The sequence below is a fragment of the Balearica regulorum genome, chromosome 2, assembly GCF_011004875.1.
Source record: "Balearica regulorum gibbericeps isolate bBalReg1 chromosome 2, bBalReg1.pri, whole genome shotgun sequence".
NCBI classification, from domain to species: Eukaryota; Metazoa; Chordata; class Aves; order Gruiformes; family Gruidae; genus Balearica; species Balearica regulorum.
In genome coordinates this window covers 167977417-168001787 of record NC_046185.1, presented here as the reverse complement: position 1 = coordinate 168001787, position 24371 = coordinate 167977417, and the positions used below count along the sequence as shown (strand labels likewise).

At 64.3% G+C, this 24371-nt stretch overlaps 1 protein-coding gene across 1 annotated transcript in view; it reads left to right on the top strand.

Annotated features, from left to right (window-relative positions):
- LOC142600658 (SCO-spondin-like) overlaps positions 1 to 24371 on the top strand; it is a 44143-nt gene that overhangs the window by 4815 nt on the left and 14957 nt on the right. The window contains 49 exon segments of the mRNA XM_075746990.1: positions 8296 to 8416; positions 8568 to 8780; positions 8913 to 8995; positions 9098 to 9285; positions 9364 to 9558; positions 9839 to 9941; positions 10120 to 10278; positions 10399 to 10484; positions 10596 to 10718; positions 10813 to 10975; positions 11528 to 11768; positions 11988 to 12126; positions 12247 to 12373; positions 12552 to 12724; positions 12860 to 13081; positions 13231 to 13396; positions 14125 to 14377; positions 15062 to 15242; positions 15628 to 15722; positions 15802 to 16058; positions 16169 to 16303; positions 16393 to 16595; positions 16715 to 16842; positions 16948 to 17057; positions 17291 to 17340; positions 17342 to 17441; positions 17685 to 17778; positions 17908 to 18308; positions 18470 to 18700; positions 18788 to 18961; positions 19126 to 19362; positions 19533 to 19655; positions 19768 to 19859; positions 19946 to 19977; positions 19979 to 20172; positions 21068 to 21220; positions 21314 to 21454; positions 21566 to 21751; positions 21835 to 21985; positions 22054 to 22213; positions 22305 to 22359; positions 22458 to 22568; positions 22690 to 22908; positions 23001 to 23128; positions 23339 to 23480; positions 23569 to 23754; positions 23858 to 24023; positions 24109 to 24178; positions 24251 to 24308. Of these exon segments, the coding sequence (XP_075603105.1) occupies positions 8337 to 8416; positions 8568 to 8780; positions 8913 to 8995; positions 9098 to 9285; positions 9364 to 9558; positions 9839 to 9941; positions 10120 to 10278; positions 10399 to 10484; positions 10596 to 10718; positions 10813 to 10975; positions 11528 to 11768; positions 11988 to 12126; positions 12247 to 12373; positions 12552 to 12724; positions 12860 to 13081; positions 13231 to 13396; positions 14125 to 14377; positions 15062 to 15242; positions 15628 to 15722; positions 15802 to 16058; positions 16169 to 16303; positions 16393 to 16595; positions 16715 to 16842; positions 16948 to 17057; positions 17291 to 17340; positions 17342 to 17441; positions 17685 to 17778; positions 17908 to 18308; positions 18470 to 18700; positions 18788 to 18961; positions 19126 to 19362; positions 19533 to 19655; positions 19768 to 19859; positions 19946 to 19977; positions 19979 to 20172; positions 21068 to 21220; positions 21314 to 21454; positions 21566 to 21751; positions 21835 to 21985; positions 22054 to 22213; positions 22305 to 22359; positions 22458 to 22568; positions 22690 to 22908; positions 23001 to 23128; positions 23339 to 23480; positions 23569 to 23754; positions 23858 to 24023; positions 24109 to 24178; positions 24251 to 24308 (7477 nt within the window). The 5' untranslated portion in view covers positions 8296 to 8336.

Sequence of the window (24371 nt, the reverse complement as noted above, 5' to 3'; positions counted from 1 at the left end):
GGATTTATCCCGTATCTCAAAAAGGGTAACCTGTTCGGCCTTCCCCACTGAGACTGTTCTCTCTTTCTTTCTCTTTAACAGAAATAATGAACTCCACCAATGACATCGTGGGAACAACCGACACATCTAACATCTAAATTGGGTGCTGGGTAATCAATAGATCCAGTTACCATAAGTCAACAAAAATTAAAATATTTTATACCAACTTTTCCAAACCGAACAACAACAATGGTTGTTATAAAATAACAGATTCAAATTTAGATTGTTGTACAATTTCACTTTTACCAAATCCATAATTGCATTACGATGCAACAGGACGCCACTGGGTTATTTGGAACTGGATTAAGAGTACTAAATAGCAGAGACACTGAAGTTATAATGAACAAACTAACTGCTACTACCCATGACCTAACCAAATTGGAACCCTACCCACTGAAATTCGTAAACTGATTTGGTACAATGCCTCAGAATTTGAAAAGGAATTTCAATTGTGGTGGCAATTAGTCGACTTCCCTTATCAGGCAGAAAGCGGTAAGATTGTCGCCTTTTTCCTCCCTATATGCAAGGCTTTGGTGTACAATACATATCCAAACATTGCGTTAGGACTGAATCATAATGGAACCATACTCTATCCCTTAGAGCAGCCCATCAAAAGGAGGAAAAGTGGCAAACAATTGATGTAAATGCGTGCTTTGTACGAGAACAACAGGGTTTCATTTGTGCAAGTAATACCCTTAAAGCTCAAGACATCTGTTTGGACACAGAACAAAACATTTGCCATTTTGAAATCCATCCAGATGAAGATCCTGAAACCATAGTAATTTATGTTGGAAAAGGATGTATTTGCATGTAAACATTATGTAGATCCTTATTAATAGATAACTTTGCTTAGTACATAACCAATCAATTTAACCTACATGTATGTAATTCTTATATGATCATTGGTTGTGATTTTAATTACTCTGCACCAATAATTACTCACAATGATCTTTTGATTACATGCTAGTTACTGCGAGTTACAACCTACACTCGTTGGAATGAACCTAACCATAATCAAACAACTCCTCCACCATCCTGATCTGATCAACCTCCTACAACAAGCACGAGAAACCGGACAAAAGACCCTGATCACTTGTAAATCTTTAAAATTAGTCAATCATTAAGCCCTGTTAAAATTTAACCTTTGATTTACCTTATACTATTAATAAATTCTGAATTGACTAAATCATAACCGTGTCAAACACCTTTCATCCGCAACACATGGATAATTAAGCAAAAGGTCTCACTCCGGGCACCATGGCTTCAAGATTCTGTGTTGAAACCTTTATCTGCTTATTCCGCATTCTTTAGCCAAAACAGGAATGTCCTGTTGCTGTAAGACTCCCTCCTTCGGCTGCTTCTCATACCAGCCTTGCAGATCTCCAGCCACAATGTTTGCACAAGAGATAAGCGGATGCCAGTGTTTTTAACCTCTTATGTGCAGTTCTCACTGGGTGGGGGTCCATCCCTGGTGGAGAAGCAGGCAGAGGACAAGTCCTTCCAGTGCGGCCACTGCAAGAAGTGGTTTCGGGATGAGGGGATCATGCTGGCTCACCAGTGCACCCACAGCACCCCCAGCCTGAGGCCACCTCTGCAGCCCGGAGCCCCCTGAAACTGCTGTTGAGGGGCTGCGGGGTGCCAGGGACTGTGGGGAGATGTCCTGGTTTCAGCTGGGATAGAGTTAATTTTCCTCGTGGTAGCGGGTCTAGAGCTGTGGTTTGGATTTGGGATGATAACAGACTGCTGTTTTGGTTGTTGCTCAGCAGTGTTTACCAGGTCAAGGACTTTTCAGCTTCTCCCACTGCCCCACCAGCGAGGAGGCTGAGGGTGCACCAGAGGACGGGAGGGGACACAGCCAGGACAGGTGACCCAGACGGGCCAAAGGGATATTCCATACCATATGGCATCATGCTCAGTATATAAACTGGGGGGGAACTGGTCGGGGGTGTGATTGCTACTCAGGGATGGGCTGGGCATTGGTCAGCAGGTGGTGAGCAACTGCATTGTATGTTCTTTTATCATCATTATTATTATTTTCTCTTCCTTTGTTGTCCTATTAAACTGTCTTTATTCGAACCCATGAGTTTTACTTTTTCTTCGAATTCTCTTCCCCATCCCACTGGGGGGGAGGGTGAGTGAGCGGCTGCATGGTGCTCAGCTGCTGGCTAGGGCTGAACCACAGCATGGGGATACAGGGAGACACAGCTGTGGGGATGGAGGTGGTGTGGGGACATGAGGAGGGACACAGGTCAGGGAGATGGGGACATGGCCATGGGTGGTGGGGTAGACCTGTATGTTAGGGAGTGTTTTGGTTGTCTAGAGGTTAACGTTGGTGATGATAGTGTTGAGTGTTTATGGGTGAGAATCAGGGGGAAGGCCAACAAGGCACATATCATTGTGGGAGTCTGTTATGGACCATCCAACCAGGATGAAGAAGCAGACAAACTATTCTAAGAGCAGCTGGGAGAAGTCTCATGACTTCTCATAAGGGATTTCAACTTACCAGATGTTTGCCGGAAATACAGTACAGCAGAGAGGAAACAGTCCAGGAGGTTCCTGGAGTGTGTGGAAGAGAACTTCCTGACACAGATGGTGAGTCAGCCAACTAGGGAAGGTGCCCGCTGGACCTGTTGCTTGTAAACAGAGAAGGACTTGTGGCTGATGTGACGGTTGGAGGCTGTCTTGGGCACAGCGATCATGAAATGATAGTTTATGATTCTTGGAGAAGTAAAGAGGGGGGTCAGCAGAACTGCTCCCTTGGACTTCAAGAGGGCAGACTTTGGCCTGTTTAGGAGACTGCTTGACAGAGTCCCTTGGGAGGCAGTCATGAAGGGAAAGGAGTCCAGGAAGGCTCGACATTCTTCAAGAAGGAAGTCTTAAAGGTGCAGGAGCAGGCCGTCCCCATGTGCCGAAAGGTGGGCCGTCAGGGAAGAAGACTGGCCTGGCTGAACAGAGAGCTTTGGCTGGAACTCAGGAAAAAAAGGAGAGTTTATGGACTTTGGAAGAAGGGGAAGGCAACTCAGGAGGACTAGAAGAATGTCGTTAGGCTATGCAGGGAGAAAATGAGAAGGGCCAAACCCAACTAGAACGTAATCTGAGTACTACAGTTAAAGACAATAAAAAATGTTTCTATAAATACATAAACATCAAAAGGAGGGCTGAGGAGAATCTCCATCCTTTATTGGATGCAGGGGGAAACAGTGACAAAGGATGAGGAAAAGGCTGAGGTCCTTAATGCTGCCTTTGCCTCAGTCTTTAGCAGTAAGACTAGTTGTTTTTGGGGTACCCAGCTCCCTGAGCTGGAAGACATGGACAGGAAGCAGAATGAAGCCCCCATAATCCATGGGGAAATGGTTAGCGACCTGCTACACCACTTAGACACACACGTCTATGGGGCAGATGGATCCACCCAAGAGTGCTGAGGGAGCTGGTAGAAGTGCTTACTGAGCCATTTTCCATCATTTATCAGCAGTCCTGGCTGACTGGGGAGGTCCCAGTTGACTGGAAGTGAACAGGGGATTTCCAGAGCCAGGGAAAATCCGAGGAAGAGCTAAAATGGTGGGCACTCACCCCAGAGCTAAAACCAGTGTTCCTACAGAGAACATCTCCCCTCAGACATCTGACACAGGGTGTGCACAGGTTGGTGCTGCTTCAGGTGCCCGAGTTGCAGAAAACAGTCAAAAGGCTGTGCAGTATTAGAGGAGCCGATGATACCTGTAAAGTAGCATTTTCCACTTTACAGGGACAGAAACGCGTTTGGGTTAGTGCTTAGGCACCGTTTAACTTAGGGTTAACTTAGGGTTAAATAAGATTTTTTTTTTTGCTAACTTTGCTAACTGGCTAACTGGCTCTTTTTTTTTGCTAACTTTTGCTAACTTTGCTAACTGGCTCTACCCTTGAAGAGGAGCTAAAAGACTGATAAAATGCATGCCTTGCTAATGACTCTACCCTTGAAGAGGAGCCGAAAGGCTGATAAAAAGGAACCATCCTGCCCCAGAAGGTGCCCAGAGCTGGGCGATGGCCAAAGCCACCTGAGGCCAACAAAAATCTGCAGGAACTCAGGGAAAGTAAAGGCGGCTGGGAGAGATCCCGAGCAATTAAATCAAATTAAAGGACTATGCAAATTACCCTCCACCATCAAGGAGAATGCATGCTAATTTAAATATGTTTAATCAATAGCAGATGATGTGGTAATTACTGACCAATTAGCATAATAGCTTCTGTGTGTAGTGTACTAGCCTGGTGGAGTTACCACCCAGCACCCATCTCTGCGCAGACATGAAATAAATAAAATACCTCTGCTCTGTGTGTGTATTGGCGTGCAGCACACTGGGCAAACAAGCCCACTTTTGGGACAACACCCAGATGGAGATAGACGGGTGGTTTCACAACCAAGTTCCTGTAGTGGAGACCACTGAGGCACCTTAGAGCCTGGTGACCCACAAAAGCAGGACTCTGCTTCAGTCTCCACCCTCCAGCTTCACAACCAAAAACAAATATGAAGCTTTAACAGCTGTAGACACCCAGAGCAAGGTGTGTAAGGAGAAACCGTACCAGCAGCACACAGTGGATACCATAAAAAGAAATGAGAAGTGCTTGTAGCGGGTGACTCTCTGTAAACTGTAAACTTCCTCCTTCCCTTTGAGTTTTTCCAGGAGCTCCTTGGTCATCCATGCAGGTCTCCTTCCTCCTTTGCTTGATTTCCTAGTCTTTGGGATGCACTGATCTTGAGCTTGGAGGAAGCAGTGCTTGAATATTGACCAGTTCTCTTGGGCCCCCTTACCTTCTAGACTCTAACCCACGGGATTCTCCCAAGCAGATCTTTGAAGAAGCCAAAGTGAGCTCTCCTCAAGTCCAGGCTCGTAATCCTACTCATTGCCCTGCTCCTTTCACGCAGGGTCCTGAACTCCACTATCTTGTGGTCGCTGCAGCCAAGGCTGCCCCCAACCTTCACATCCCCCACCAGTTCTTCTTTGTTTGTTAGTACAAGGTCCAGCAGCACCCCTCTTCTCGTGGAGAAATATCAGGGTGGTTGAAGTCCCCCATGAGGACCAGGGCCTGTGATCGTGAGGCTACTTCCAGCTGTCTGTAGAAGGCCTCATCAACTTCCTCATCCTGATCAGGTGGCCTGTAGTAAACACCCACCACAGTGTCACCCATATTAGCCTGCCCTGTAATTCTTACCCATTAGCTCTCGACTCTTTCTTCATCCACCCCTAGGAGGAGCTCGATACATTCCAGTTGCTCTCTCACATAAAGAGTAACTCCACCACCTTGCCTTGCTGGCCTGTCTTTCCTAAAAATTACATAACCATCCATGACAGCATTCTAGTCATGCGAGCTACCTCACCATGTCTCTGTAATTGCAATGAGATCATGGCCCTGCGACCGCGCACAGAACTCTAGTTCTTCCTGTGTATGCCCCGTGCTGTGTGCGTTGGTGTGCAGGCATTTCAGAGAGGTAATTGAGCATGCAGGTTTCCCTGGAGGGGTGCAAGAGGGTCCACCATAGCCACACACGCCCTTGAGGTGGTTGTCTTTCTGGTTGTCCTCTTGGGAGGCAGCTAAGGAACATTTGTCGCTGCTATGGTTGGCCTGGCTTATTCCCCAGTTGCATGCAATGGCACGAGCATTGCCACTTTGGACCCCAGCTCCTGAGTCCTTCACTTTAAAGCCCGCTTCACCAATTTGGCCAGCCTGCTGCCAAAGATCCCCTTGTCTCTTCTAAACAGGTGGATTCCATCCCTCCCTAACAGGTTAGAGTCATCAAAGAATGTCCCATTTCCATAAAAGCCAAAACCCTCGCAATGGCACCTGCCACGTAGCGAGGAGTTGGTACGCATTATACGTCTATGTCTGGCTCCCCCAGCTGTTAGAATGGAGAAAGAGATAACTTGGGCACCAATGTTTGTCACTTGCACCCCCAGGGCTTTATAGCCCACCTTGATCCTGCCCAGGTTCCAGCTTGCGATGTCATTCTGTGGTTCTGTGAAATGTGACGCCCATCCACAAGAAGGGCTGGAAGGAGGATCCGGGGCACTACAGGCCTGTCAGTCTGACCTCGGTGCTGGGGAAGGTTATGGAGCAGATCATCCTAAGTGCCATCACATGGCATGTACAGGACAACCAGGGGATCAGGACCAGTCAGCATGGGTTTATGGAAGGCAGGTCCTGCTTGACCAACCTGATCTCCTTCTGTGACAAGGTGACCCACTCAGTGGATGAGGGAAAGGCTGTGGATGTCTCTGCCTGGACTTTAGTGAAGCCTCTGACACCATTTCCTACAGCATTCTCCTGGAGAAACTGGCTGCTTATGGCTTGGATGGGCACATGCTTCATTGGATAAAGAACTGGCCGGACAGCCGGGCCCAGAGAGTTGTGGTGAATGGAGTGAAACCCAGTTGGTGGCCGGTCACAAGCGGTGTCCCCCAGGGCTCAGTACTGGGGCCAGATCTCTTTAATATCTTTATCAGTGATCTGGACGAGGGGATCGAGGGCACCCTCAGTCAGTTCACAGACAACACCAGGTTGGGCGGGAGCGTTGATCTGCTGGAGGGCAGGAAGGCTCTGCAGAGGGATCTGGACAGGCCGGATCCATGGGCCGAGGCAACTCTGTGAGGTTCAACAAGGCTCAGTGCCGGGTCCTGCCCTTGGGTCACACCAAGCCCAGGCAACGCTACAGGCGTGGGGCAGAGTGGCTGGAGAGCTGCCCAGCGGAAAAGGACCTGGGGGTGTTGGTCGACAGCCGGCTGAACGTGAGCCAGCAGTGTGCCCAGGTGGCCAAGGGGGCCACCAGCATCCTGGCTTGTGTCAGCAATAGTGTGGCCAGCAGGAGCAGGGCGGTGACCGTCCCCCTGTACTCGGCCCTGGTGAGGCCGCACCTCGAGTGCTGTGTTCAGTTTTGGGCCCCTCGCTCCAAGAAGGACATTGAGGGGCTGGAGCGTGTCCAGAGAAGGGCAACCAAGTGGTGCAGGGTCTGGAGCACAAGTCTGATGAGGAGCGGCTGAGGGACCTGGGGTGGTTTAGCCTGGAGAAGAGGAGGCTGAGGGGAGACCTGATCACTCTCTACCACTCCCTGAAAGGAGGGTGCAGCCAGGTGGGGGTCGGTCTCTTCTCCCAGATAACAAGCGACAGGACAAGAGGAAACGGCCTCAAGTTGTGCCAGGGGAGGTTTAGATTGGAGATCAGGAAACCTTTCTTCCCCCAAAGGGCTGTCAAGCCCTGGGACAGGCTGCCCAGGGCAGTGGTGGAGTCCCCGTCCCCGGAGGGATTTCAGAGCCGTGTAGATGTGGTGCTTGGGGACATGGGTCAGTGGTGGGCTGGGCAGTGCTGGGGTAACGGTTGGACTCCGTGGTCTTAAGGGTCTTTTCCAGCCTAAACGATTCTGGGATTCTATGACTCTGTGGAGGTGGGAGGGGCACAGGGGGAACACGGGGCAGGGAGAGATGGACACGAGGGGACCCAACCATGGGGATGGAGATGGGGGGGACACGGGGCAGGGAGATGGGGGGTGACCGTGGGGCTGGCAGCAGGTGGGGGCGATGTCCCGTGGGGCAGTGGGAGCCACCCGGGGTGTCCCTGGCCCTGTGGGGTGGGTTGGGGGTCTCTATCCTGGGGGGGCAGGGGCCCAGGGCCCCCCAGACATTCCTGGGGGGGATGAGCAGGACCAGGACGTGGGGTCACGGCACATCCGTGTTGGGGGGGGCATGGCCGGGCCGTATCCTGGTCCATCTGTGCCGGGGTGGCGGGGGGGCAGAGCCCTAATCCCTAATGCCAAGATGTGCCGGATGCAGGATGTGGCCCCGCTGTGCAGAGCTGCCTGGGGGGCTCCGGGTCCGGCCCCCCCAGCACAGTCCTGAAGGCTTTGCCCTGGAGACGGGGTGATGGGGGGGTCCCACCGCAGCTCCCGCCCCCAGCCGGCAGCTGGCCCCAATTGCCAGCCCCACAGATGGCCCCTGCCGGCCGGTCCCACCCCATAAAACCGGGGGGGCGGCAGTGCCAGGGCCAGCCGGGACGGAGCGGGGGTCCAGGCAGCCCCAGGTAAGAAGGCCCAGGGTGGGGAGGGAGCCCCATCTTGGGGTGACCCCCATCCTGGGGAGCTGCCCACGGGGTCTGGGGACGGTCCCTGCCCGTGTCCCCCTGTCCCCATCGCTGCACCCCGATGCCTCGCTCCCCGCCGGGGCGACACGTGCCGGGTGTCCCCAGGGCCGCAGCCGTGGGGCTGCTCTGCCGGTAACGCAGGTCGTCCTCTGCCAGGGTGGCCGGTGTAGTGCGGCGTGGCCGGGGAACGGTGCGGCATGGCTGGGGTGCCATGGGTGCCTGTCAGTGTCCTGGTCTCCCTGCTGCTCTGGGCAGCTGCGGTGGAAGCGGCCATTGGGTAAGTCCTCCGTGCCGGGGGCTGTGCCACGTCACCGTGTGGTGCCCGGGATGGGGCATGGTGGTGGGGTGCTGGCCCCAGCCCGGGTTTGGGGGGCGGGATGGGTGCTGGGGTGGGTGCTGTTGCAGCAGGTGACGGGGTGCCACGGCAGGCGGTGGTGCGAGCGGACGGTGCAGGTGACAGCAGAGGAGGAGGTGACGCCGCGACGCGAGGACGTGGTACCCTGCTCCAGCCTCTACCACTACAGCCTGGCGGGCTGGCAGATCGACCAGGACCGCATGCGCCAGGCCTACGGTGGGGACCGCGGCGAGCCCCACCGCGATGCCCAGCCTGGCTCCAGCACCCCCCTCTGCTACATCTACAGGTGAGCGCCGCGGGGATGTGCGGTGCACGGCGCGGGGGTGATGCCAGGGTGGGGCGCAGGAGGGGGCACTCGACCCGATGCTGCATGCCCCCCAGCCCCCCGCCTGACACCGAGGCTCCCCCTGCCCCACAGACCCCCGGAGACGCGGCCGGTGGTGTGGAACCGCACGCTGCGCGCCTGCTGCCAGGGCTGGAGCGGGCCCCACTGCACCGAAGGTAGGCGCGGTGGCACCACTGTGCCGTCCCTGCCACTCGGCACCCGGCCACTGAGGCGCCCGGTGCTCACCGGCGGAGACGAGGCACGTCCCTGTGCCGCAGGTGAAGGCTCGCTGGGGCACTGCTACGGCACGTGGCGGTGCCAGGACGATGCCAGCAGCCGCAACCTCTCTGCAATGAGCCTGGCTGAGTGCTGCCGGCACCCATGGGGGCACAGCTGGAGGAACGGCTCCACCGCGCCCTGCCTCGCCTGCACCCACCTGCCCCTCGCCGGTATGTCTGGGGATCCAGTGGGAGGAATGGGGGGTCCCGTAGGGGTGTTTGCCAAGCGGCGTTGCCTCCCCACCGCAGATGATGCGTCCCCGCAGCCGTCACTCGCCATGTCCCTGCGGGGAGCGGCCACCCGGCACCGGGGTCCCTCAGCCGGCTGCCTCACCTGGGCCGGATCCCGCTACCGCACCTTCGACGGGAGGCACTTCCACTTCTCCGGCGAGTGCACCTACAGCCTGGCTGCTGCCGCCACCGGCACCTGGGCCATCTCCATCGCTGCCGGCAATCCCCGGGTATCGGCCACCCCCGCGGTAGGGTGTGTTCGTGGGTGGGGGGACAGGGAGCCCAGCTGGGGTCTCTGCTTCCCCCATGGACAGTCAGTCCAGGAGCAGGGGAGGCCGTCGGTCGGTCCCCACAGCTTGTCACAGCCCCGTGGTGTGCCCCGGCACGGCTGTGGTGTCCCCCGGCATCTGAGGCTGCTTGCAGCTGGGGAGGTCCCGGCAGCGCTGGCACACACCGCAGGCAGCCAGCCCCTGCCCCGGCTGACACCGTGCTGCCGCCGCACTGCCGCAGGCACTGCACATGACCTTTGGGATGGACACGGTGGTGACCCGGGGCCGAAACGTCTCCGTGAACAGCGTGGCGGTGCCGGAGGGACAGCCGTACCTGCACAACGGTGAGGGCGGCATGATGCTCCATGCCCGCGCTGCCGCCGATCCCAGGCTCCCGGTGGGGCCGAGCCCCCGGGTGATGCTGGGTGGCACGGCGAGGCAGTGACGGCTTGGCAGCGGCAAAGCCACAGCCGGGGCGGGGGACAACCCAGCTGCAGCTGGAGGTGTCTGCGGTGCCGGCAGGGATCAGCGTCACGTGGCGGGGTGACTGGGTGGCTGTGGCGAGCGGGCTGGGCGTGCGGGTGACCTCAGACGGGCGCCAGGCAGTCACCGTGACGGTCGATGCCGAGCTGTGGGGCAGCACGCGGGGGCTCTGCGGCCCCTACAACGATGACCCTGCCGGTAAGTGTCACCTCACCAGCAGCGCCTCTGCCATCCCCGTGCCGAGGCCATGGCTGTGTCTGTGTGCCGGTGCCATGTGCCGTGTCCCCCCGCCTGCCCCAGCCCTCCCTGTGTCCCCAGATGACTTTCTGCGGCCGGGGGGGGACACGGCCCCCTTTGCCGCCAGCTTTGGCAACTCCTGGAAGATCCCGGACGCCAGCACAGAGGTACAAGGCAGAGCTGGGTACCAGGGGGGCTGGGGCTGCTGGCCCCCATGTCTGGCTGGGGGTCCCTGGGGGGTCGCCCTGGCTCTGAGGGTCGTCCCGCCCCCGGCTCAGCCTGCCTGCAGGGACGCAGCAGAGCTCGGCACCGGCTGCGCGGCGGGTGACACGGCACGGCGGGCAGCTGAGGCCGTCTGCAGGAAGCTGCTGGCCGAGCCCTTCCACCAGTGCCACGGCGAGGTGAGCAGGCGCCCGGCACCGCAGGGGGCTGAGGGGTGCCAGGGGTACCGGGGGGTGCCTGTCCTGCTGCCCTCACCCACTGCCCCTGTGCCAGGTCAACCCTGACGGCTTTTACACGGCGTGCCTGGAGGTGCTGTGCCGGGAGGGGGACGCTGGGCCCTCACCGCCCGCCGCCGTCTGCGACACCTTTGCCGCCTATGCACGGGACTGCGCCCAGCACCAAACCTACATCGACTGGCGCCGGCCAGGCTTCTGCGGTAGGCACTGGGGGGGCTCCGGCACCGGCCCCTCACTGCTGCTGCCCCACCTCCCCGCTGCGCTGGCGGCTCCCACCATGCCGAGCACCCCAAAGGCTCGTGCATCAACCCCTCAGTTGTGTGCATCCCTCAGATATGTGCACCCCAAAGGCTTATGCAGGCACCCATTGGTCTTGTGCACCCCAAAGACTTGCGGGTGCACCCCTCAGTTGGGTGCACCCCAAAGGCTTGTGTGTGCACCTCTCAGTTGCATGCACCCCTCAATTGCGTGCACCCCAATTTTTTGTGCATGCACCCATCAGTCATGTGCACCCCAAAGATTTCTGCTTGCACCCCTCGGTCGTGTGAACCCCAACTGCTTTTGCGTGCACCCCCAATTGCTTGCACACTGGATTCTTGTGCGTGCACCCATCGGTCCTGTGCACCCCAATTATTTGTGCATGCACCCCTCAGTTGGGTGCACTGCAAAGGTTTGTGTGTGCCCCCCCCAGTCAGTGGTGTGCCTGCGGGTGCCGAGCCTGCCAGTGCTGACTGTGGCATCTATCCTGGCAGAGCGGCGGTGCGGCGCGGGGAAGCGGTTCTCGGACTGCGTCTCCTCCTGCCCTGCCAGCTGCGCGGCCGTGGGCAGCGCCGAGGAGGGGCTGTGCCGTGAGGACTGTGTCGGTGGCTGTGAGTGTGCGCCAGGGCTCTACCGGGACGGGGAGGTCTGCGTGCCCCCGAGCGCCTGTCCCTGCCACCACCGCCGCCAGCGCTACGCCCCGGGCCAGAGCATCCGCCAGCGCTGCAACAAGTGGTGAGCAATGCCAGGGCACGGGGCCAGATCCTGCACCTCTGGGCTGGGGTTCTTACACCCACCGGAGGATAAACCCTATGGATGGGCACGACGCCCTGCGCACCCCGGGTTTTGGGGTGGGGGACAAGCGCCCACCCTGTCAGTGCCTGGAGTGGCAGGAGGCGGGGTGGCCATGGCATCTCCCCCCGGCAAGCCTGGCATCCCCTCCTGTGCCCGCAGCACGTGCCAGGGCGGGCAATGGCTCTGCAGCCAGGACCGGTGCCCGGGGGAGTGTGCGGTGCTGGGGGGCCGCCACTATGTCACCTTCGACCGCCGGCGCTTCTCCTTCCTGGGCGCCTGTGCCTACACCCTGGTGCAGGTGAGGGTGGCTGCCACGGTGGCCAGGATGGTGGCCGCAGTGGTGGCTGGGGCAGTGAGGACCTGCCTGGCGGGGGGGGACCCCGGTGCAGGGGGCTCAGCATGGTCTCTGCTCCCCCAGGACTTCATGGAGGGGCAGCTGCTGATCACAGCCGAGCACGAGGCTTGCGATGGCCGCCAGCCCCTCGGCTGCCTCCGGTCCCTCTCCGTCAGCACCCGCCAGACCTCCGCCCGCCTCCGTGGCACAGGTGACCCACCGGGACAGTCCCCGTGCCCCGGTGAGGTGGTGGGTGCTGGCCTGGGGGCTGTGCCCTGATGTCCCCACTGTGGCCAGTGCCAGTCCTGTGGCCATGCCCTGACATCGCTGTGGTGGCCAGTGCCAGCCCGGTGGCCATGCCCTGACATCCCCCCGCTCTCCCGGCACAGGCGAAGTGACGGTGGGTGGGCAGGAGGTGACGCTGCCCTTCACCAGCACCGAGCTGAGCATCCGCCGGGCATCCTCCTCCTTCCTGCTGCTCCAGACCTTCGGGGCCCACGTCCTCTGGGGGCTGGAGACCCCCGCCACCTACATCACCCTCCAGCCCGCCTTCGCCAACAAGGTGAGCCCCAGTCCCCAGCTGCGCCGCGCCGCCGTGGTAGTGCCCAGTGGCAGAGCTGGGCTGAGATCCGGTGGGATGCATCCCGGCTGCAGGGGTCCCACAGGGCCCATCCTGAGCCACGTGCTGCTGTGGCAGGTGCGGGGGCTCTGCGGTACCTACAACTGGAACCAGCAGGATGAGTTCACCACACCGGCAGGTGATGTGGAGACCGGTGTCGCCGCCTTCACCAACAAGTACCGGGCATCCAGTGACTGCCCCCCGCTCAGCCCCTTCCCCCTCGAGCCCTGCAGCACCTTCGCCGGGCGGCGGGAGCTCGCCGAGGCTGCCTGCGCCGTCCTGCACAGCCCGCCCTTCCAGGTGCCGAGCGGCCCCCACCCCAGCTGGGCGCAGGGTGCCGGGTGCCTGGTGCCCAGTTCCCAGTGCCCGGTGCGCAGTGCCTGGTTCCCGGTGCCTGGTGGGGTGCCAAGCGCCAGCGCCGCAGCCCGACGTGCCCCTCCCGCCCCCAGCCCTGCCACCAGGTCGTGGAGCCAGAGCCCTTCCTCCAGCTCTGCCTGCACGACGCCTGTGCCTGCCGGGGCGGGCAGCGCTGCCTGTGCCCTGCGCTGGCTGCCTACGCCCAGCAGTGCGCCCAGGAGGGAGCTGTGCTCTCCTGGAGGAACCAGACCTCCTGCGGTGCGGGGCAGGGGCGGGGATGGATGGAATGAGACAGGATGGATGGGGATGGGATGGGATGGGATGGGGATGGGGATGGGGATGGGGATGGGGATGGGGATGGGATGGGATGGGATGGGGATGGGATGGGATGGGATGGGGATGGGGATGGGGATGGGATGGGATGGGGATGGGATGGGGATGGGGATGGGGATGGGATGGGATGGGATGGGGATGGGGATGGGGATGGGGATGGGATGGGATGGGATGGGATGAGATGGGATGGGATGGGGATGGGGATGGGGATGGGATGGGGATGGGGATGGGATGGGGATGGAGATGGGGATGGGATGGGATGGGATGGGATGGAGATGGGGATGGGATGGGGATGGGGATGGGATGGGATGGGAATGGGGATGGGATGGGGATGGGGATGGGGATGGGATGGGGATGGGGATGGGATGGGATGGGAATGGGGATGGGGATGGGATGGGGATGGGATGGGATGGGATGGGGATGGGGATGGGATGGGGATGGGGATGGGATGGGATGGGATGGGATGAGATGGGATGGGATGGAGATGGGGATGGGATGGGGATGGGGATGGGATGGGATGGGAATGGGGATGGGGATGCTGCTACCACCTGCCAGGTGACAGCAGGGAGGGGCTGGGTGCTGGGGGTGCAGGCAGTGGGGCAGGACAGACAGGGATGCCGCCATTGGCAACATTCCCATGTCCATCCATGCAGGCGTTCCGTGTGGCGGGGGGCAGCTGTACCTGGAGTGTGGCCATCCCTGCGGCCGGACCTGCGCCGACCTGCGCCTGGATGGGGCTGGCTCCTGCCCTGACCTGGACGGGCTCTGCGTCCCGGGCTGCAACTGCCCCGCCGGGCTGGTGCTGGCCGAGGGTGGGCAGTGTGTCCCGCCGGGCGCCTGTCCCTGCCGCCATGGTGCCGAGCTTTACGCTCCTGGCAGCCAGATCCAGCGGGGCTGCAACGCCTGGTGCGTGGCCCAGCCGGTGCCCGGGAGGGGTGGCAGGGACCGGGCAGGGGCTGTGGAGGGTGACAGGGGCTGGGCAGGACAAGGAACACCGATCCGGTGCTGCGGGATGTGGCGGTGGTGGGAGACGTCTGATGAAATCCTCCTACGGCCCGTTTGGGACGGCACCGCGGGATAGGTGGCTTTCATTGAACGTCCCTGCCATGGCGCACCAATGCCACTGACAAAGAGCCCGGTCCCCCCCCAGAGGAGATGGTGGGGGGACCCAGCCCTGGGATGGTGGCATGGACCCAGGAGGAGCCCACGGAATCTCTCCTGCGGAGGGGGCTTCATGTGGGACAGGATGGGATGGGATGGGGATGGGGATGGGGATGGGGATGGGGATGGGATGGGATGGGATGGGATGGGGATGGGATGGGGATGGGGATGGGGATGGGATGGGGATGGGGATGGGGATGGGGATGGGGATGGGATGGGGATGGGGATGGGGATGGGGATGGGATGGGGATGGGGATGGGGATGGGATGGGGATGGGGATGGGATGGGGATGGGGATGAGATGGGGATGGGATGGGATGGGGATAGGGATGGGATGGGGATGGGGATGGTCGTGATGGGTCCTGCCGGATGGGGGGTCCTCATACTGGGGGGTGCTGGGGGGCTGCCCTCACCACACACCTCCCTGCAGTGTCTGCACTGGTGGGTCCTGGCGCTGTGCCGAAGCCCCCTGCCCTGCGGCTGCCCTCTGCCCTGGGGATCTGATTCACGCCCCAGGGTCCTGCCTGCGCCGCTGCGACAGCGCTGAGCCCAACGGCACCTGCTCTGGCATCGCCGATGGCTGCGTTTGTCCCCCTGGCACCCTCTTCCTGGTGAGTGATCCCCCGTCCTGGGGGGAGTCCTGGAGGGCTGGGGGAGCTGGGCACTGGGGGACCAGGCATTTGGGGGAGCCAAGGGACATGGGCAATCAGGGGGCTGGGGGGCTGGAGAACTGGGGGGCTGGAGGGCTGAGGAAGTTGGGGGTCACGGGAGCCAGGGCATGAGGGGACTGGGGGAGACAGGGGACCTGGGGTGTTGGGGTGGTGTGTCCAGGGGACTTGGGGCATCAAGGATGTGGGGTGTGAGGGGCTGGCGAGGGGCACTGGAGGGTCCCAGCCCCTCTGGTGGTGCCTGCCCAGGGCCCCCCATGCACCAGGGGGGCTGGCAGCCCCCGCTCCCCCCCAGACCCCGCTCACTCGAGGGGTCTGGCACCAGCAGGACGGGCACTGCGTGTCCCCAGAGGAGTGTCCCTGCCACCATGGTGGGCGGCTGTACCGGCCCAATGACACCATCGTCCGGGACTGCAACACCTGGTGAGACCCCCCCGCCCCGCCACCAGATCCCTTGGGGATGCCCCACGGCCGTGCCGGTGCTCAGCTCCATCCCCCGCAGTGTGTGCCGGCAGCAGCGCTGGCATTGCGGCCGGGAGGAGTGCGCGGGGACCTGCATGGCCACGGGGGACCCCCACTACGTCACCTTTGATGGACGAGCCTTCTCCTTCCCGGGGGACTGCGAGTACCTGCTGGCACGCGAGACGGCCGGCCTCTTCGCCGTCACCGCCGAGAACGTCCCCTGTGGCACCAGCGGCGTCACCTGCACCAAGTCGGTGGTGGTGGTGATGGGCAACACCGTGGTGCACATGCTGCGGGGTGAGGGCACAGGGGGGCACAGGGATGGGGGACGCGGGGATGGGTTCCCCCATGGGGATGGTGACGTGCCGGGGGGTCGCTGCCCCTGACAGCCCACCCTGTCCCGGCAGGGAGGGATGTGACAGTGAACGGTGTCTCGGTCAGACCCCCCAAAGTCTACAGCGGGACCGGGCTGATGCTGGAGCGCACCGGCCTCTTCCTCCTCCTCCTCTCCCGCCTGGGGCTGGCGGTGCTCTGGGACGGAGGTGAGACCCGCTGGAGGGGCCGGGGGGTCCCTGGGCTGGCCGTGCTGCGGTGGGCTGCCGGTGCTGAGCACCGTGCTGTGCCGCCCCAGGCACACGGGTGTATGTCCGGCTGGAGCCGCAGCACCGGGGCCGTGTGGCCGGGCTCTGCGGGAACTTCGACGGCGACGCCGAGAACGATTTCGCCAGCCGGCAAGGGGTGCTGGAGCCCACCGCCGACCTCTTCGGCAACTCCTGGCGCCTCAGCCTGCTCTGTCCCGAGGTCGACAGCACCGACGCACGGCACCCCTGCACCGTATGGACGGGGGGCAACTGGGGCGGCTGTGCAGGGACGGTGGGGGGAGGCAGGCGGGAGGTGGCCCCGGTGCCCGGCTGGCCAAGGGACGATGTCTGATGGTGATGCCGGCCCCCCAGGAGAGCCCTCACCGGGCAACATGGGCCCGCCGGCGCTGCAGCATCCTCCGGCAGCGGCTCTTCGCGCCATGCCATGAGGCGGTGCCGTGCCAGCGCTTCTACGACTGGTGCGTCTTTGACGCCTGCGGGTAAGTGTCAGGACCAGCAGCGGGCAGGGGATCTCCGAGCCGGGGGGGGTCCCGTCACCCCCATCCCACCAAATCTGGCACCCACCCGCCACGTTCTGCCGGCAGCTGTGACTCCGGGGGGGACTGCGAGTGCCTGTGCACGGCCATCGCCACCTACGCCGAGGAGTGCGGCCGGCGCGGCATCCACATCCGATGGAGGAGCCAGGAGCTGTGCCGTGAGTCACCGTCCCCGTCCCCGTCCCCGTCCCCGTCAGCTGCCAGTCGAGGCTGGGGTGGGCTGCGGGGGGGTCTGGCTTTGGTCCTGTGGCTGATCCAGCCATGGCAATGGGGCCGGGGGGGCTGGCATCGGGAATCAGGGGGTGTGACCCCCCGTGGCACCGTGGGGAGGTAGCGGGGCCAGGCGGCTGTGGGGCAGGGGGTCCCTACCCTGCCCAACCCCCTTCTCCAGCCCTGCAGTGTGACCGGGGGCTGGAGTACAGTGCCTGCGGCCCCCCCTGCCCCCCCCACCTGCCGCAGCCTCGGACGGGAGCCCCCCGAGCACTGCCAGGACCTGTCCTGCCTGGAGGGCTGCTTCTGCCCCCCGGGGAGGGTCCTGCACGGTGAGTCCTGGTGATGGCGTGGGGCTGGCAGGGGCTGGAGTGGGGCTGAGCTTCCCCCCTCCTGGGTATGGGGCTCTGCACCCACCCTGCCCCGACCCCCTCCCAGCCCACGGCTCCTCTCCGCAGCGCAGGGTCTGACCCGGCTTTGGGTGCCACACAAGGCGCCGGCGGCTCAGCCCGGCTCAGCCGTGTGCCGGGGCCGGGTCACTGCGGTCCAACGCCTCCTCCCCTTCCCACTGGCAGATGGCGGCTGCATCGAGCCCACCAAGTGCCCATGTTTCTGGGATGGCTTCGCCTTCCCTGCCGGTGCTGCGGTGCAGCAGGGCTGCAAGAACTGGTGAGTCCCCGCTTGGCACGGCGCTGGGCCAGCATGGCCATCTGGCACCTGCCAGCAGCCAGGCCGTGGGGACGGCGACACCGGGATGGCGGAGAGCACCCCGGGGCTGAGCCGTCGCCGTCCCCACAGCACGTGCGTGGCGGGTCGGTGGCATTGCCAGTCCTCGCCAGAGCCCTGCCTGGCTGAGCCGCGCTGCGCCGAGTGGGAGTTCGCCTGCCGTAGTGATGGGCGCTGCGTGCCGGGTGCCTGGGTCTGCGACAACGAGGAAGACTGCGGGGATGGCTCGGACGAGGTCTGCGCCCCACGCTGCGCCCCGCACCAGCACCGCTGCGCCGGCGGGCAGTGCCTGGCCTGGGGCGCTCGCTGCGACGGTGTGCCCGACTGCCCCGACGGCTCCGACGAGAGCGGCTGCCCACCCTCCGCCTGCGTCCCCCCCGAGTTCGGCTGTGCCAGCGGCCGCTGCCTCCCCCCGGAACGTGTCTGTGATGGGGAGCTGGACTGCGGCTTTGCGGACGACTCGGACGAGGCAGGCGAGTGGCCCCACGGCTGATCCTGGGGTCCCGGGGAGGGGGGACACAGCAGAGGTCCCAGGTCCCAGAGCAGAGGGATGCAGGAGTGGGCTGTGCCCCACGGTGGGGGTCCTTGGCGGTCTGTACCCCACAGCGGGGGTCCCTGACCGCTGCCGCTGCAGGCTGCAGCCCGAGCTGTGAAGCTGGCGAGTTCCGCTGCACAGTTGGCCGGTGTGTGCCGTACCCTCACCGGTGCGACGGCCACGACGACTGCGGAGACTTCAGCGATGAGCGCGGCTGTGTCTGCCCCCCTGGCCACTTCCAGTGCCCGGATGCCCAGTGCCTGCCCCCGTCCGCCGTATGCGACAGCCACCATGACTGTGCCAACAGCACCGATGAGGCCTTCTGCCCAGGTGAGGGGCCGTGGGGCTGACCCGCCCCCCACCGGGACCCCCTGCCTGTGGCGGCATCACCCCATGGTACCGTCTCCCCCCCCCCAGACCGGTTGACCTGTGCCCCCGGGCAGCTCCCCTGCCCCGATGGCTCCTGCGTTGGCGAGGCCACGGTCTGCGACGGTGTCCGCGACTGCCAGGACGGCTGGGACGAGAGCCCGGCGGCGTGCGCGGCGGCACTGCCTGCTGCTGTGCCCACCACACCCGCCAACGCCTCAGAAGGTGAGGGGCAGCGGTGCCGTGGGACAGCCGGCCCCCCCCGCACAGCTCCCCACTGCCCTGCCCCACAGCCCCGGCACCGGCACGGAGGGGTTTGCCAGGACGGCACTGGGCGGGGATGGGGGTGTGATGGGGACGGGCACCCCGCGGTGACCCGCTGCCCCCAGCACCAGCGTGTGGCCCCTACGCCTTCGCCTGCGGGAGCGGGGAGTGCGTGCCACGGGGCTGGCTCTGCGACGGCGAGGCCGACTGCCACGACAGCAGCGATGAGCTGGGCTGCACCGGCGGCTGTGAGCCCGGACACTTTCCCTGCACCCACGGCACCGACTGCGTCCCCTACGGCCACCTCTGCGACGGCGTCCCCCACTGCCGCGACCGCTCTGACGAGAGCACTGACCACTGCGGTGAGCCGCGGCAGGGCTGCCCTCAGTGTCCCAATCCCCACCGGCGCGTTGGGACGCTCTTGGGGGATCCCACGGTGGTGTCACCTTCCCTGGTGGCAGCCAGGGCGGTGGGATGCTCTTGGGGGTCTCCCTGTGGCATCGCACCTGACGGCACGCTGGCCCCGGCACAGGCTCTACCGCCATCCCACCGTGCCCGGGGCACTTCGCCTGCGATGACGGCGTGTGCCTCAACATGTCGAGGGTCTGCGACGGTGCCGCCGACTGTCCCCGGGGCGAGGACGAGCTGGCCTGTGGTGAGGGGCGACTGGCGGGGGGCTGTGGCTGGGCAGCACCAGGGGGGGTCATAGCTGGGGACAGGCCCCCCCCCCCCGACCCCGCCACAGCCACCCCATGTCCCCTCCGCAGAGAGCCACCTCCCCGCCGGCGGGAGCAACCGGACGGGGGGTCCCTGCGCCGAATATGACTGCGGAGGGGGCGAGTGCATCGCCTTCCAGCAGGTATGGGGGGAACGGTGGACCCCCACCCCTGAAGGTCCCCGCAGCACTGCCCCCCCTCCCGGCTCAGCACCATCCCGGTGCCGCAGGTGTGCGACGGCGTGCCAGACTGCGGGGCTGGGGGGGGGGCCGCCCCAGGATGAGCAGGACTGCGGGGTCTGGGGGCCCTGGGGGCCCTGGGGCTCCTGCACCCACTCCTGCGGCCCCGGTCTGCAGCAGCGTGCGCGGGGCTGCCGCCAGCACCAACCCGGTGTCCTGCACCGGTGCCGCGGCCAGGCCACACAGGAGCAGCAGTGCTTCACCATCGCCTGTCCCGGTGAGCGGGCAGCGACGGGGTGCTCGCATGGGGGCCTGGGGGTCCCACCACTGGGGCTGCCCGACAGTTTGGGGGTTCCCACCCTCAGGGCTGCCCAGGGGGGTTGGGGTTCCCATGGGGGTTCCCAGTACCCCCCAGGGACACCCCAGTACTCCTCTATAGCATCCTGATACCACCCTAGATCACCCCAATCCCCTTTGGGACACCCCAATACCCCCTGGGGCACCCCAATACTCCCTTCTAAGAAGCCATTATTTCCTGATAGGACCCCAATACCCACTGGAGAACCTAAATATCTCTTTAGAGCACCCCAATACTGCCCTAGATCACCCCAATGGGCTGCCCGAGGGGTTCAGGGAGTTCCCATGGCTGGGGTGATTTGGGGGTTCCCACGGCTGAGGCTGCCTGGAGGGCTTGGGGGTTCCCATGGATGGGGCTACTCGAGCGGCCCAGGGGGTTCCCGTGGTTGGGGTGCCTGGGGGATTTGGGGGTCCTTATGGCTGAGGCTGCTAGGGGGATTTGGGGGTTCCTGTGGTTGGGCTCACCCAGTAGATTCAGGGGTTCCCACAGCAAGGGCTGCTGGGGGAGTTTGGGGGTTCCCACAGCTGGGGCTGCCCAGGGGATTTGGGGGTTCCCGTGGTTGGGGCTGCCCAAAGAGTTCAGGGGGTTCCCATGGCTGGTGTGATCTGGGGGATTTGGGGGTCCCACCACCAGGGCTGCCGGGGGGTTTGGGGCTGCTGGTCTGGGAGCGGGGTCCCCCCCCAGGCAGGGCTGTCCAGGGGTGCCGGAGGGTGTGCAGGCAGGGCTGTGCAGGCAGGGGGTGCAGGCAGGGGTGGTGCAGGCAGGGGGTGCAGGCAGGGGCTGCCTGGCCTCACGCCTCTCCCGCTGCCCACAGTGGACGGCTCATGGAGCGAGTGGGCGACCTGGTCCAACTGCACGGGGGGCTGCGGCGGGGTGCGGCTGCGGCAGCGGGACTGCCGGCCCCCCCAGAACGGCGGCCGCCACTGCACCGAGCTGCCCGGCGCGTCCCCCACCACGCTTGAAATGGGTGGGTGCCGGTGGGGCTGGGGGGCTCCGCAGGTTGGGTGGGCTCTGGGGGTGGGTGGGCTCCAGGGGGCTGACCCTGCTCCTCCCGCCCCAGGTGCCTGCGAGCTGGGGGGCTGCCCCAACGCCTCCACCTGCCCGGGGGGGCTGCGGCCCCAGCCCTGCGCTCCCTGCCCGGCGTCCTGCGCTGACCTCGCCGCCGGCACCGATTGCCGGCATGACCGGCCATGCAGCCCAGGTGAGGTGGGGGGAACGGGATGGGGGCGGCTGCAGACACCCCGGGGGACCCCCCACTTTGTGTGGGCGAGGGGTCAGCCATGACCCACCGACCCCCCCCCACCAACCGCAGGGTGCTGGTGCGCGGCGGGGCTGGTGCTGGATGCCGGCAGCGGCCGGTGCGTGCGCCCACGAGAGTGCCCCTGCCAGGCCGGGGGGCTGCGGTACCGGCCGGGGCAACTGGTGAAGGTGAACTGCCGCCTCTGCACCTGCCTGGACGGGCAACTGCGGCGCTGCCGCCAAAACCCTGACTGCACCGGTGGGTCCCGGCACGCGGCAGCACCGCGACGACAGGCAGGGGATTCCAGGACCCCGCTGAGTCGGTGCCCTCCGTGCCGGCAGTGCACTGCGGCTGGTCGGCGTGGTCGGCGTGGGGCGAGTGCCCGGGGCCCTGTGGCACCCAGAGCGTCCAGTGGTCCTTCCGCAGCCCCACCAACCCCAGCCGGCGAGGCGGCGGGCGGCACTGCCACGGCATCTACCGCAAGGCCCGCAGGTGAGGGGGGGGCACGGGGGGTGGCGGGCGGGCGGGCGGGCTCCCCACTGACCTCCCCTCTCCCGCAGGTGCCAGACGGCGCCGTGCCAGCAATGCCAGTACGAGGGCCAGCGGCGTGTCCCCGGTGAGCGCTGGCGTGGGGGGCCCTGCCGCGTGTGCCAATGCCTGCCCAGCCTGGCCGTCCGGTGCTCTCCCTACTGCCCCCACCGCGCCACCGGCTGCCCCCAGGTGAGGGCTGGGGGGGCTCGAGCAGCCCCCAGGGGCTCAAGGGGTCCCATCCCTGCCGGTGCCGGTGACAGTGACGGTGACCCCCCCGCAGGGCCAGGTGCTGGTGGAGGGCCGCGGGGACTCCTGCTGCTACTGCGCCCCGGCGGGTGAGTCGGGGGGAGCGAGTGCCGCAGTGGGGGGGTCCTGTCCCCATGGTGTGGGGGCTGCCCCGGTACGGGCTGCACGGTGTCTGTGCCCGCTGCAGGTGACAACGCAACGGCCACCCTCCCCGCACTGACGGCGGAGCCCCCCTCCACCACTCCGGCAGAGCCCCCCAGCAGCCCCCTCCTCACCTTCCCGCTGCCTCCCCTCGGCGGTAAGCGAGGACACCCCCCCCCACCGCTGGGCTGCTGGCTGTGGGCAGGGTGCAGGCAGCCAGGGACCAGGGTCTGTGTCCTCCCCGGCCCCCCCCGACCCCCGGTCCTCTGTCCCACCAGATCCCTGCTACCGCCCGCTGGGCATCGCCTCCCTGCCGGACAGCAGCTTCGCTGCCTCCTCGGAGCAGGCAGGGACCCCTGCCCACGCTGCCCGCCTGCACGGCGGCGACCCCGGGCAGGAGCTGCGGGGCTGGGCCCCCCCGGATGATGCCTACCCTACGCTGCTCTCCGACCCCCCCTTCCTGCAGCTGGACCTGCTGGAGCCCACCAACATCACCGGTGGGTGCCCATCCAACGCCTCGGGCGCTGCCGGTGGTGCCAGCGGCGGTGTGGGTGGTGCTGGTGACACGTTCCGCCTGTTCCCCCCGCAGGGGTGGTGGTGCAAGGAGCCGGCTCCTCCGACGCCTTCGTCACAGCCTTCCTGCTGCGGTTCAGCACCGACGGCACCCACTGGCACCGCTACCGAGAGGTCCCCGCCGGCGGCTGGCCCGAGGCCAAGGTGCCGCCTGCGCCGGGGCGCGACCGCGGGAGCGGGTGGGCATCGGGGGGTGCATGGGGGATGCGCGGGGCTGGCACCGGGTGCGTGCGGAGCGGTGGGTACATGCATGAGGCCATGCACGTGGTGCTCATGCTCAGGCGTGCATGCCCTGCTGCCCGTCCCTGCCTGCGCACTCCTGCCTGTGTGTCGTCCCGTGTCCCCCCCCCCCAGCTCTTCCAGGGCAACTGGGACGCCAGCACGCCAGTGGTGCGGCTGCTGGGCCGCATGGTGCAGGCACGGCTCGTCCGCATCCTCCCCCAGGACTTCCACAACCGCATCGTTCTGCGCGCCGAGCTGCTGGGCTGCCCCCCAGGTACGGGGGGGGGGACAACGGGGGGAGCATCCCTTCACCCACCCCCCCCGGAGCCCTCCTCCTGCCCACCTCTGCCTTCTCCCCAAAGTGTCCCCTGCCCTGCTCGGGGCAGTGACGGTGATGCCGGTGCCGATGCCGGTGCCGCCAAGCCAGCGTCCCTGCGGCGTGGGCGAGTTCCAGTGCGGGAACGGGGGCTGCGTCCCCGGGGGTCCCCACGGCGCCCTGTGCGATGGTGTCGACGACTGTGGTGACCTCTCGGACGAGCTGAGCTGCGGTGAGGGGGCGGGGGCCGCAGTGCCATGGGGGTGTCCGGCACCAGGAAGGGTCCGGCGCTGTGGGGGGCTGCCCTCAATGACAATGCTGCCCACCCTGCACAGGGCTGGCCCCCCCAGCGACCCCCTCAGTGCTCGGGCTGTGCCCCCCATCCCGCTTCACCTGCCCGGGCTCCGGCAGCTGCCTCCCGGTATCCCAGAGGTGCGACGGCATCACCGACTGCCCCGACGGTGCCGACGAGGCCAGCTGCGAGACCCCCGCCAGCACCAGGTACCGGTGCCGGGAGAGTGGGGGTCCCGTGGGAGCTGGGGGGTCAGGGTGGGTGACCCCTCATCGCCAGCTCTGCTTCTTCCAGCCCCGCGGCCCCTGCGGCAGCCGGTGTCCTGCTGCCGACTGCCCAGCCGCCATCGGTGCCCACGGCCGCGGTGAGTCCCAGGGGTTGGGGGGGGGGAGATGGGGGGGGTGGCAGTGGGTGACGCCTGTCTGCCCCGGTGCAGGTGTCCCCAGGGACGGGCACCCGGCTGCCCCCCGAAGGCACCAAGCCAACCCCCCCAGGTACCCGCTGTGGGGCAGAACGGGGCGGGGGGGAGCAGGGCCTGGGGGGTGCTGGGGGGGGTC